The sequence below is a fragment of the Netta rufina genome (assembly GCF_964035555.1).
Source record: "Netta rufina genome assembly, chromosome: 5".
Taxonomy (NCBI): domain Eukaryota; kingdom Metazoa; phylum Chordata; class Aves; order Anseriformes; family Anatidae; genus Netta; species Netta rufina.
In genome coordinates, this window is record NC_140128.1 from 45,173,180 (window position 1) to 45,186,518 (window position 13,339).

At 40.4% G+C, this 13,339-nt stretch overlaps 1 protein-coding gene across 1 annotated transcript; it reads left to right on the forward strand.

Moving 5' to 3' along the window:
- Window positions 1-1,045: 1,045 nt before the first annotated feature.
- Window positions 1,046-13,158, forward strand: UEVLD (UEV and lactate/malate dehyrogenase domains). Its single transcript, XM_084287880.1, has 12 exons — window positions 1,046-1,124; window positions 2,232-2,316; window positions 2,893-2,955; window positions 3,883-4,046; window positions 5,071-5,206; window positions 6,538-6,662; window positions 7,260-7,365; window positions 8,462-8,632; window positions 9,579-9,752; window positions 10,310-10,394; window positions 11,025-11,148; window positions 12,383-13,158. Exons 1-12 carry the CDS (start codon window positions 1,083-1,085, stop codon window positions 12,545-12,547), a joined length of 1,440 nt encoding a protein of 479 aa, XP_084144006.1. The 5' UTR covers window positions 1,046-1,082; the 3' UTR covers window positions 12,548-13,158.
- The last annotated feature ends 181 nt before the right edge of the window (window positions 13,159-13,339 follow it).

Here is a 13,339-nt window from a genome sequence, read left to right on the forward strand (position 1 = left end):
CATTCTGTAACAGCTCATCTTGGGATTCACCATATTTCACCCTTCAGAAAAGTACACAGCCTTCAAGTCTGTGAGGCTGTAGTAAAGGTAACTTGTATACATCCCAGTCCAGAGTTCTCAGGTCACGATTCGTCCTGCCACAAAACCCAAGTGGCCAAGGATATGTAAAAAGTGAGCCTCTCACTTTTTAGAGAGGCTCTTTACCATAGCATTTTTGTAGGGCTTGGGGACTTGCTTGCTGCTGCCATTTTGTGCATTTTGCCCTTCAGTTGCTCTCCTGCAGGTTGGCAGCTTCTGCACAAACGCAGACTTTGGGAAAGGGCAGGACTGACCGAAGTGAGACCGCTAGGCAGGAGGAAAGGCTGTCCTCCCCATAACTCCTCTTCAAAGAGTTGGACATCCTACCTACAGGTATGACTTGCCACGTGTCTCAGTGTTTTACTGATGGGAGCAGCCAAAAAGGCAGCCCAGTTGTAATGGGAAAAATATTGACAGAGAAAGAAATGTGCTTAAAAAAACAGACAGAAGATAATGTCTGCTGCCCTGGGAACTTGGAGCATCCCTGAAGAGCACAGTCCTTGAGGTGCAGCTGGGTAACTCAGACATGCTGAGATACCCTTAATAAGCACAAAACTTCCCTTACTTACCACCAGGAAAAAACAGCAATTTGTCTGGGAAAATAAAAAATCAGTCTGGGAAGGCGAAAACTGCGAGGTGGTGTCCTACGCCCCCTTACGCCTGTATCAATGCAGAAATAACTCATCGCCTGCCCGAGGGGGAGCTTCTCTGCCAGTGGGGTCTGCACACCCCGTCCCTCGCTGACTGGTCTGCAACTGGGTAGGTGCTGCGGCACTAACGCTTCAGAAATACTTAGAGCGAGAGATACGCACGCATACAGGCAGTCCGGAGCTAAGTACGTACCTGAGCAGCGGTGACTCACGGGGACTTGCCACAAGTCAGCTTCCAGAAGTCAGCGGCGCCCCTCAGCGGCCCTGAGGCGAGGCCGCCGCCTGCCCTCACGCGGGGCCGGGCCGGGCCGGGCTGGGCGGCGCTGAGGCGGCTGGGAGGCGGCAGCCGGCGCCATGGCGTTCGCGGCGGAGGAGCTGAGGAAGCAGCTGGGCAGGGTGCGGGGGGCCGCAGGGCAGCGTGGCAGGGGGCTGGGGTGGCGGGGCTCGATCGGCTCCGCAGCCCTGGGGTCGCTGCCGGGGGAGCAGGGTCGGTTTACCTGGCCTCCCTAAGGCTGTGCTGCAGGTGGCTCGGGTGTTGGTGGGGCTGGGGACGAAGTGTGGGGGCGCGCAGTGGGACTTCGGGAAGGGCTGTCAGTGTCCTGGGGGCTTGTTTGATAGCCTCTGCCTGCCATCTAGGGGCTCTTCAGGCAGGGATTTGTTTTCGTAGCATCCCCGTGAGGTAAAAACTTTTTAATTTTTGTATGAGAAACTGAGCTATGCATACTTAAACGCCAGGCTCACAACGTGAGACATTTCATATCTGATACACCTCAGAAGGACTTTGCAACCTATTTAATAGGAATACGTATTTAATAGGAAAACAACGTATTTAATAGGAATATATCTTTTGTTTTATGAATATGGGGTCAGCTGGGGAGGGATGGCTTTGGTTCACAGCCAGGTGTGTCAACACTTAGGAGAACATGTTACATGCAGGCTGCGTGGCTGCTCCTCGCCTGTGCACCTTTGAGTTTTATGCGCTTGTCTTTGCGGCATCCCGTCAGACTGAACACCGAGAAGCTGACTAAAGGGCATTTCTTGTCCACAGCTTTGTGTTTTCGCATGCAAAGGGGAAAATAATGGTGCTGTGTAAGCAGCTCTAGCTATGGTTCTGGTGGGGGGGTCTTACTGAGGAGCAGATGGGTTTTAGGTGCTGCTTTGTGGCAAGTCTCACAGCACAGTGAGCCCTGGCTCAGCTCCCTGTAGCGGCTGTGTGCTCACACAGATGAGGAGGAGGAATGGTATGTGCAGAATGAGGTCAGAAACTGAGTTCTCGTGTTGCAACAGCAGACCCGTGATTCTTTCAAAGCTTTTTTTGGTATCAGCTGTTTAACACATTTATCTCATGCCAAAGCTATTGATAATGCTACAAGTAATTGTTATCTGCCCCTTCTTTTGTTTCTAATTTCTCTTGGTTCCGTCTCCCTGTCTCTGGTAATGAAAGAAATGGCCTTTGAAAGGAAACTTTTTTCTGATTATTTTTTTTTTGTCTCTGCTTTTCAGTATAAATTCAGGGACCTGACCATAGAAGAACTGAAGACTGTTAACAAGACCTACCCTAACTTCACGTTCTCCATGAACACATACAGTAAGAAGTGATACAGTTACTTTGAATGATTCTTTCTTGCCATCAATTCAGATGGTGTATAATGTGAATGTCTTCCAGGTGCATTCCTACCTTTATTCTGACTTGCAGCAAAATTCCTCTTGCTATGTGACTATTTTTGAAGAAAGCAGATGTATAAAAAACTAAGTTTAATGTGTCAATAACTGTAGAAGATTGATTTTTTAAATTTCTTTATGTGTAACAGCATTTTCCCATATCCCATGATTCTATTTAAGGAAGTTTTATGTCTTTAGCTTGTCAAATCTAGTATCTAGGTTCCTTCAGAAAGACTGAATGTTCTTATCACACCAGATTTTCAGACTAGTGATATCCTTAGTTTTACCAGCCCAGTCTTCATTAAGATTCCATTAAGGAATTACCACAAAGGAAGACAAGGTGGGGGGGAAGGAGGGAGATGATGGACAGATGGACATGACGGACGACACTTTTGTAACATTGGTGACTAGAGCAATGTATTTGATTTCTAAAGAAAAAATAGCAGTGTATGTTTGTAGTTGTAGATGGGATTGTCATAACCATTTTGATTTTTAATTTCAGCCTTCAAAGATGGATCCCAGAAAGACCTCCTGAATTTCAGTGGTACAGTTCCAGTGAAATATGGTAAGAGTAATTGAATGTAATTTCCTTACTAGTTATGAATCTAATTATAGAATGTGCTGGGTACCGCCTCCCAACAACATACCATACTGATTGGTCATGGAGAATCTTAGAAAAACGTGTGGCTGATGTAGTAGAGATGGCTTTTCTGCTCTGGCAGCCAGATGGGAGAAGTGGGGAAAAAGCAAGAGTGCTGCTACTCATTTCCAGCAGCCAAAATGAGTTAAGTTTGCTCCTGAATGTGTTGTAAATGAAGTGGAATGTTAAAATCAAACATGAAAACCATGCCTTTAAATTATTAGATTAAGCTGTGTTAGAATGCATATGTGAGATGAGGTACCCTTTCTCATTTTGGGTATGCTCAGGGCTAATGTACACACACTATAGGATCAAATACCCAAGAATGTGAATGAATACAAATCTGTGTCGTGCCTTTGGGATCCTGGTATTGCTCTTGTTGGTTTCCGAACTGTAGCTTCATTAAAGGTAGCTATAAAGGATTTTGCCTAAATTGACAGAAGCTGCTTCTGCTCCATAAACAAGTATCTTCATGCACACACAGATGTTGAAATAAGGCATTATAAGATAAGTCAATTAAATAAATAAATAAATCATATAGTGTGACAAATTTATTTGCCTAGAAAACTGGACACGTTGGTTGACAGAGAGTACCCAAGGGAAAAAAACAACAAGGAGAAAAAAAAACTTACGTTAATCAAGACTCAATCAATGGCATGTCAAGTTGATCCAGACAAGTCTGCTTTTGTGAAGTGGCCTAAGTAACATAAATGCTTTTGAGTGCAAAACTAGAAAGTGATTTGTCTGGCTTTTTTTCTTTGTTATTATGAAATGTGAATCATGTGCATGCACACCTGTTTTTTGTTTCTTCTCAGTGCAGAGGTTGGTAATGATTTTGTTTGTGTTGAACAGGTAATTCCTATAACATACCTATTCGTCTGTGGATTTTGGATTCTCATCCCTTTGCTCCCCCCATTTGCTTCTTGAAGCCAACTGCGAACATGGGCATTTCAGTGGGAAAGCATGTTGATGCTCATGGCAGGATTTATTTGCCCTACCTGCAAAATTGGAGCCATGTAAGAGGGGCAGCAGGGGAAGGTGTCTGGGAATGATGTCTGATGTTATACATGTATGGAGAGGGGTGGATAGGGTTTGGGGCTTTTTGTTTACACATTTAACAAACAACATAGAAATGATTATGCAAAGAGAAGCAGAATGTTAGCACCTCTTGAAATTACAGCTTTCAGCCAGTATGAGGTGATCATAAGGAAAAATGCAGTTGATTCTAAAGACAATTATTTCAGGCTGAATAAAAATGGGATTGAGTTTGTTACAAAGTATTGTAAGGCCTGTGTGGACATTTTGATGTTTTTCCCTTTGTTTCAGTGAATAATTAATAATAATAGTAGACAAATTGAGTATCCCTGGAAGGTTCAGTGGAAGTTCTGATTTTTTGGGGATGTCTTTTTTCAATAGAACTATGCGAATCATTAGAACAGAGATTCAAAAGCCAGTGCTGTTGCTAAATAACTTTATGCTCCATTAAATAACTTCCTTAAATGTAACTATGTCAGGCCAGCAAAAGTGATTTAATGAACACTAGTTTTTTAAAAAGGATAGGATATATTTTCCATGATTAATAGAGAAATTCCCATGGGAATTGTTTCTATTGCTCAAACGTCTACTGTCTTCTTGCCTAAAGAAGAACTGAATCACCAAAGCTCTGCTCAGTTAAGCTCATCTAAGAAGGAAGCTGTCTTTCCTCTAGCTAAGATTTGCCCTGTTTATATTATTTGACGTAGTTAGATCAAAGGCTTTCATATGTCCATGGATGCTTTCAAAAACTAGTTGCACTGGTCATTTAAATTCTGTAATTCCTTTTTGTTACATTCCTTTTAAGTTGTCCTCCTGTTTGAAAAGTATCTTCTTAAAAAGTGATGCTTTTCTTTACCTTAAATCTTTCCATGTTAAAGGTGTCAATATTTATAATTTTACCAGGTTTTGTATAGCTATGGCACTTTATGAAAGTGCTCCAGTTTACAGCTGATACTGGTATGTGATAAAGCTAGTCAACTGTTTTGTCATCTTCCTGTATTTCAGCCTAAATCAACTATTGTTGGATTAATCAAGGAAATGATTGCAAAATTTGAGGAAGAGCTCCCTCTGTATTCATTGTCATCTTCTGATGCAGCCAGGCAATCAGAACTTCTCTCCTACATTGCAAAGATTACTGAAGGTGTGGATATTTTCGTATATTGGTAATGTTCTAACACATTGTACTTATTAATTATTGTACTTATTAATTTATTGTTATTACTTAATAACACAAAGATGCCTGCATAATGCTAATGTCTGAATTTTTGGTGCTTGCATGTCCACAGTTATTGGTGTTTTCTCTTAAGCGCTTCTTGGAATAGAGAGCTCAGACTCTCTTTACTTGAATATGCAGTTCATTTTGGTTATTTGCTTTTAAGCCCACTGAAAAGTGCTGCAGACTTAGCACTACTTGTTTGTAGGAAATTACTGCAAGAAAATTCATTGTGAAAACGTGATTTTAGAATAAACAAGTTGATTTTACCCCATCACAGTCATTCACTCCCTCAGATCTCATGTGCTCACGCTCTCACATCGGCAGTCACAAGCCCTGAGACCTGTCAGCCCACAGCGACTGGGGTGCAGCACTGAGGACAAGGAGTGCTGGTGTTGAGGCTGCATTGTGTTTCTTGGGTTCTTCTCGTTCAGTGGTGGCAAGCTGATTTTGGTCTTTTGTTTTACACCCTTCAGGAGTGGATGCTCTTTGGCATCTTTTGCTTCACTGTTTTATCTCACCTATTTTAAGTCTTGGGCAAAATTCCTGCATTTCATAATTCTCATGATTTACTTATCTGGGTATTTTATGACTCCTGTGCTGTTCTTCATCTTGACACATACTCTTCAAGTCAATCCTTTCTTTAAATGAAATCACAGATGATCATCTGTTGCAACTAGTGCAAATCCTTCCCTTTGAACCCTTTTCTGCTGTTTCGTCTGGTAATTGTGTACACAGACATGTTTGTGAGCACGTGTGTATGCAATACATTTTTCAAATCAATTGATCAATCTTAATGTTTCTGTTACAAATCTGTGTGTTATACTCAGAACGGGAATTGTTGCATTACCAGTACCATTGGCTCAATGACCTCAGGTCATTGTATTTTAATCAAGCTTGATTTTGAATGTCTTTTCAAAATTTTAACTCTTTTACAGGATTTTCTGACCCTGGTATATATTCATGCCTGTAGCAGTAGCAAAGGGAGTATTGTTTCTATGGTCTTGGTGTCTAGCTGCTGCTTATTGTTATGCTCATATGTTCCATTTAGTGAGAAAACATTCCTGTTGAGAGAGGAGTGTGTGTGTGTGTTATACCTTTGGAGTTAGGATGAATTTTCCATGGTCAGACTGACCACTATTTTGAAGAAGCTTACCTAAGTTGGTTTAACTGTAGCCGTGATCCTTTACAGAGCATCGATACTTGTATCGATGCAGTATGGAATAGCTCATCAGTTTGTATTTTCCTTTTAATTGTAGGAGAAACTGACACGAAATCAAAGAGTAAAACTGGTGGGGACAAAAATGGAGGGCATTTCAACAAAATTACTGTGGTTGGAGCTGGAGATCTTGGCATCGCCTGTGTGTTAGCGGTTGCAGCAAAGGTATGTAATTAATGTAAATAGCTACAGACCTGATTAATATAGAGGCTTCCAACCTAGTTCTTAGTGTCTGACACAGAACTAGCTCAGCATTTTCAATAGTTGTGTCACTGCTTATGTCATTGGCCTCTTCCCTTCAGTTAATTTATGGATGCACAGAAGCATTAGTTTCTGCTGTTTTCTCAGACAGCTTTTGTAAATACAAAGGGTTGAATTAGGAATTCATGTACTTTGAAAATCCTTTGTTAACAAGTTGTTGCCTAAGCTGCAGCCTGTTAGAATTGGCATCTCCTAGTCACCTGGAAAGGGGGTTTATAGATGGTCTGCACTGTGTTGCAGCTATATGCTCAGAGACAATGTTTATTACTTTCTAGAGATTTTTTTGTTAATTTGTTTCATAATGCCTTATTTTCCAATTCAGCTCATTAAACTAATTCTCTTTTTCTTGTGATTTGTCAGTCATTTTGTTGAGGTCTCCCCATAATGCTGATTTTATACACAGTACAACAAATGCTGTTTTGAATTGGAGAAAGCTGTTTTTATTCCCACCGCTGGCAAGAACCAGTTGTGCTTTATTGTTGAACTGTGTTATTCATTTAGGGTGTTGCAGACAAGGTGGTTCTTCTGGATCTTTCTGAAGGTGCAGCAAAAGGAGGAACCATGGACTTGGAGATCTTTGCTCTGCCAAATGTGGAGATCAGCAAAGGTACTAGGTCTTATTGCTGGAATGGCTTTAGTCGCAGAGCTTGAGGTGATGTAGCTTGATAGCTCTTCCACGGTAGAAGTTGGAACTGAACATCTTTCATCTTCATTTTTCCTTGCTTACCTGTGGTGTTTTTATGTTCCTTGGACCCTCCACAAGACAAAATTGGGCGGGAGACTTTCACATGAGGCTTCTGATGTGATGTGGGGACAGGGATGTGTTCTGGTTACACCAAGCATCTTACTTGATTATTCTGTTTCCACCTGACATTGCCTGTGCTACATCCTTTGATCTTATCTTGCAGATTTTTCTGCTAGCAAATTTTTTTTCCTGAACTCTGCTTGTTGAACTGTACCACAAATCTCTGTTTGTCTTTTGTGCACCTGTTACATATTTATGTTTCTCTGTGAGAATGGAAGCTTGTATGTTGTTGCTGGTGATGCTATTAGTAGTGTCACAGTGTTACTAAATGCTTCTGTACTGTAACCTGTTAGTGTACTTATGTCTAGGTTTGGGGCAAGCTGGTATTATGTTGTTTAGTAAGCTTACACTTTGTAGGTACAGTAGGCCTTCGCTTTGGCTACAGCTGGTTTCAGAGGTAGTATTAGAAGGCTAACATAAGTAGGCTTTTGGAACTCTTATAGCTGTCTACACATCCTTAATTGAGCTAAAAGAACAAATAAAGGATAAAGGAATAAAGTCTCTGCCCTTCTTTTACAAGTCAGAAGAAAAACAAAGCAACCTTTTCATGAATAATTTTTTTTTCCATTGCCAAGAAAATTATGTTTGGAAAGCTTATATGTCAAAACTGTATATGTGTGTCCAGTTTGTGCTTTATAGCCTTGGGCACACTTCAGTCTCTCTTCTGTGTTGCCTGCTATGAAATGGGAAGAGTGGTTCTGTGGGAGAGCTGTGTTTTACAAGTGCTGTGGAAGTGCCACACGTTCCAGATTGGGGTGGTGGGGGTGAGACACAAGGGGAAGAATCCCTAACTTAAGCTGCATGCTGCAGTTAAGCATTTAGGATAGCATTTTGGTTTACATCTGAAACTTGATAAAGTAACATAAATTTTTAAAACACATTTTATTTATATTTCCAGATTTTTCTGCTTCAGCTGATTCCAAAGTAGTGGTGCTGACGGTTAACTCTCTGGGCAGTGCTCAGACTTACCTCGATGTCATACAAAGCAATGTGGACTTGTTCAGAGGAATTATCCCAGCAGTATCACACTACAGTCAGAACTCTGTTCTGCTTGTTGCTTCCCATCCAGGTGCGTTGGTACTTCACCTAATGTTCCGTCTCTGCAATGGCTTTCTATTTGGGCTGTTTTAAAAGTATATTACTTCAGATTGCACCCACTTAGTCAGAAGTTCTTGCTACTCTGAAAGATATTTTCCTTTTCAGCATTGAGCAGGACACTGTCTTTGAGGGGGTTTTTCTTAACTGTTACCAAGATAAAAGAAAATAGTGTACTTTGTTTTGTTTAAAAGGTATGTATTTCTGCATATTTCTGTATGTAGCTTAAATGTCACTGTACCTACAAGATTAGCATCCGTTAGCTGCTGTCTTGTCAGCCGTTTTATGTGTCTGTTTCTCCTGTGCAGTAAGCACAGATGTGTGTGTCATGTGCCATGTGATCAGACTCACAGACTACTAATATATTTAATGTGGTGTCACTAGTAAACATTGCAGCTGTATTTTTGGGGAAAATCTAAACCTGTTGGGTCAGGAATATTGTGAAACAAGAAAAATGAAAACATAACTTAAAGGGCAAGAAGTATGTGTGACCTCGTGTGTCCTGTAAACAGGCTGAAGACACTGCTAGCCCTTTTCTATTTTTCAAGTGCTTCTTGGCCTTCCTGTCATTTAGAGCTGTGGAAATGCAGAAAAGATTTCCTGCCTTATCTGGGGGAAGAAACTCTGGCTGCATTAAACTTAGAAGCACATGAGGGCTTTGGTATAGGGAAGCATAGTGACTCATTTTGAAGTTTCCCTTGATTTCTCTTAGAACTTCACTTGGTCTGTGAATCTTCTTTGCCTCCTCCCCGTCTCAGCTGGTGTTTTGGTTGAACAGAACTACTGAAGCGTTCATGCATGCTTTTGCCTTTTCTAAAGAAAACAAGTCTGTCCTGAGTTTTGTAGCTGATTAATAGTTTGCCGTTGGTCTGAGTTTTGACTGATCCTTTATTGTCAGCATATTTTTCTTTCACGCATAGTTGAAGTAATGACGTATGTGTCATGGAAGCTGAGTGCGTTTCCCAAAAGCAGAGTTATTGGAGTAGGTGGCAATCTGGATACGGAGAGATTTCAGTATACACTCGCAAACCTTTTGCAAGTACAGGCGCTGGGAAAAGATGCTTGGATTGTTGGTGAACAAGGGGAAAACAAAGGTAAAGTGATATGGTGTCATGACTATGAGTATTTAATGTTCTGGCAGTACTTAACTAACTGAGAAAAGTATTGAAGGTAGTCATGAGCAGGGTAGTAAAATTTTCATAATGTGGTTCCAAAGAATAATATTCTGGTCTGTGACCAAGTCTGTAGACCTGGGGTGGTTGTAAAACTATTTTACGTTAGTCACAGTTAAAAAAAAAAAAAAAAAAAAAAAAAAAAAAAACACCTTGAATGCTTTTTAATTAGTGTAGCAATGTAGATTAGATATATTGAAAGAGGAAGGAAGTGTGGTATAATGTATGGCAGGCTACTGCTAATGTAAAAATTCTTGCCTATTAATTCATTTTTAAGCAAGTGTCTCTTGTCAAGTGATACTTCAGAGTTTTATTTCATCTGTATAGAAACCCTTAGTGGGTCATCAACTACATTTGTCTTGTTATGGGGGAAGGAACCTTGCCCTTTTTTTTTATTATTTTATTTTCCCACCTTATCTAACCCATATTTTAGTCACTGTTAAGATGTAGATTTAAACACTATGTTTGTTTCTGTCTAGTACTCTCATGGACCAGTTGTAACTCACATGCAAATCAAACTGAAACAATGGTTGCTCAGAATTCAAAGGAACAGGTGGCTAACAGGTAATGCCATTATAATCTTAGGGTTTTTTCATCATGTTCAAACACTTCAGGTTTGCAGGGGTTTTGTTTTTCTTCAGTTCTTTGTGAAGAGGAGGAAGCTTGCTCTAAAATGTTCGCACACTGAGTTTCTATGAACGTGTAGGTCTGTGTGTCACTCATTTTTCTGTAAGTGCATATACCTGCTGATTTTCTGATGTTTTTAATAATGTCTTGTCATTAGATAACATCACAGACACAACAAGATTTGTAGGATATACATGAGAACATCCGAGCTGCCAGTTCAATTATGTCCATTTTTTAAAAAAAAAGGGGGGAGGCAAGCTTTCTGGCGTACTTTTCTCAGAGTTTGTGCAGAAGCAGTTTACTTCAAAGTGAAGCAGAAGTTTCAATCATTTTACTTGATTTATTTATCCACTCCTTGACAGAATTTTTACTACTGTGGGTAAAATATTTATTGAAAATTTCTTGAAAGAATGTTGTTATTCTCTTCTGTTGTTTCCCAAATAAAAGAGTCATGTTTTTATGAAATGCTTATATGTCTGTAGGGTTTTACGTATAAACCAAAAAAAGTAATAATTTAAATAATGAAAATCTAAACATCGCTTTCTCCCCTTTTTTTGGTTTATATAGAGCTATGGAAATCCTAAAGGGAAAAGGTCAGAGATCTTGGTCTGTTGGGCTCTCGGTTGCTGATTTGACTGAGAGTATACTGAAAAATAAAAGAAAGGTTCATTCGGTATCCACCCTGGCAAAGGTAAATGGGTTATTTAATATCTTTTGGTTGGCACTGTAATGATGTTATTTATACTGGATAGCCTCTGTTCAGAAGTAGCACTGTTTTCATGACTTTCTTCCAACAACCACCTTCAGTTCTAGTCCAAATGAAGCATAAACCAGTTGTTGTGTTAACCTGAAACCAATATTAAAAGTGGATTGTTTTACCTCAAAATACAAATGTTTAGATGGAAAATGTGATCAGGGTTGCTGACCAGCTCCCCAGGAACAGCTGGATTTGGCAAACGAAGAGAAATGTGACATGATTTAAGTGCTCGGTGTTGAATGTAGATTTTTGTGGGGACCAAAAAGAGTTCAGTATCATTTATGAAAGCGTACATTTTCTTACGTTATTTTATTTGACCAGCTTTGAAACAGCTGTTTTTGTTACTCCTTGATTCTTTACATTGAGGAGATTATTAAGCTACATTTAACTTAAAATTGTAGACTAGACTTTGTGTGAAGTTTACCCAAGAGGCTTCATTAAAGCTCTAAGTCATTTCAAATGAGTAAAAAAGAGGTGGAAGCATTTATTGGTCACTTCTATTTACAGGACTTGGAAGGGTTGTTCATTCTCAGTGCAGGGAAGTTGAGCACAAAAGGCTGCTCACTGTAATCAAGTACAGATATACAGCTCATTTCATCATTGTGTTTTCAAGTAAAGTTTTAAATTCTTTATGAACTAAATGCAAAAGTAGAGGAGTCCCTTAAACTACAGTTAAACTTAGTAGTTAGAGTAACTACAGAAAGTAAACTTTCATGTACAGATCCTAAAAAGAAACAAAATCAATCATGTAAACTTGAGCTACAATGATGTAACTTTGGTGAAGTCTCTCACAGAATGAATACATGATCAATACTCAAAAAAATATTCCCAGGAGAGAATTTTGTTTTCCCAAAGAAATTCCTCAGCTAGATTGTATCTTGTAGTATCAGCTTGGCCTGTGTCATAGAAGTCTAATATATTTATATTGGGAAACTCTTCCAAGTGTGGCACAATTCAAGATTTTTTTTATTTCACGCTGTAATACCTTACAGTTTCTGTACAGTAAAGCATTGTACAGGGTCTAAAAAGTGGAACATGAGCTATATAAAATCATGCCATGTGATGAAATATCCTTGCTTAATTACCATTATCAAGTTACTTTGTGGTTCTTTGCTTCAGATAAAGATCAGCAGAAATAAATGACAGTGTTCTTTGCATGCTGTTTCAGGGATGTTGCAATATAAACAGTGAAGTATTTTTAAGTCTTCCATGTATTCTTGGAACCAGTGGAGTGATTGAAATGGTCAAACTAGAAGAAGATCCATCAGTGCAAGAGAAACTGCAGAGCAGCGCAGGATCAATTCACGACCTTCAGCAGCAGCTCAAACTGTAAGCACCAGGGAAGCCACAGCGTCTGCTCACAGAAGCTGGAGATCTGCTGGGCACAACTGGTTGCTCAGTGTATACGGTTTTCTATATAAGACAAGATTTTTTTTTTTTTAATTTGCCTACAGCAGTGCTTTCTTTATTTGGATTTGGTTTACATACTTTAACACTGCACTGCCTGGTACAAATTTCTGACTTGAAAAGTGCACTTTAGGTAACCAAACCCTGGAGATTAATGTGCAAGAATGCTTTATGTAAATTCAGGTGGCATTTTTCTGTAGTATTTCCTTTTTCCCCAGCTAATTATGGCCTGATTCTTGGGTTATTCCTAACTTTGCAACTCCAGAGGACACCATCTAGGACAGGAGCGTACCCAGCTCCTTGGACACTCCAGCAAGAACCCTTGCTCCTTGTTCTAAGTGCTGCCTGAGGGACTTGTATAGCACATGGCTGGTTGCAAGGCAGCTCGTGGGGGCAGCAGGGGCTGCGCTTTGGGAGCTTGGTATTTTATATTTAATGTCTAACGTCAATGGACTCCATCCTTGTGGGTTATGAAGCAGGGGGGTAAAAGCCTGATGTAACAGTACGCTGAAAAATTACATATGGATTTCTGTTGTACGTTTAATGATGGTCTTTCTGGCCGTGACCGGTGTATTTGTGGGGGCTCTCAGGGCACCGAGGGGCGTCCCTCAGGGGGAGCCGCGCACCACAGCGCTCAAATGGTGGCGGGGGGGGGGGGGGGGGGGTGAGGTGAGGTGAGGCGGGGCCGGGCGGAAGGCACCGCCCCGGAAGCGGCGTC

Excerpts from the sequence above, each read along its gene's own strand:
- UEVLD (XM_084287880.1), top strand. The coding sequence starts at position 1,083 with ATGGCGTTCGCGGCGGAGGAGCTGAGGAAGCAGCTGGGCAGG. Across the intron at positions 6,663-7,259 it reads TGTTAGCGGTTGCAGCAAAG|GGTGTTGCAGACAAGGTGGT; the intron begins GTATGTAATTAA and ends TTATTCATTTAG. Across the intron at positions 10,395-11,024 it reads AAGGAACAGGTGGCTAACAG|AGCTATGGAAATCCTAAAGG; the intron begins GTAATGCCATTA and ends TGGTTTATATAG.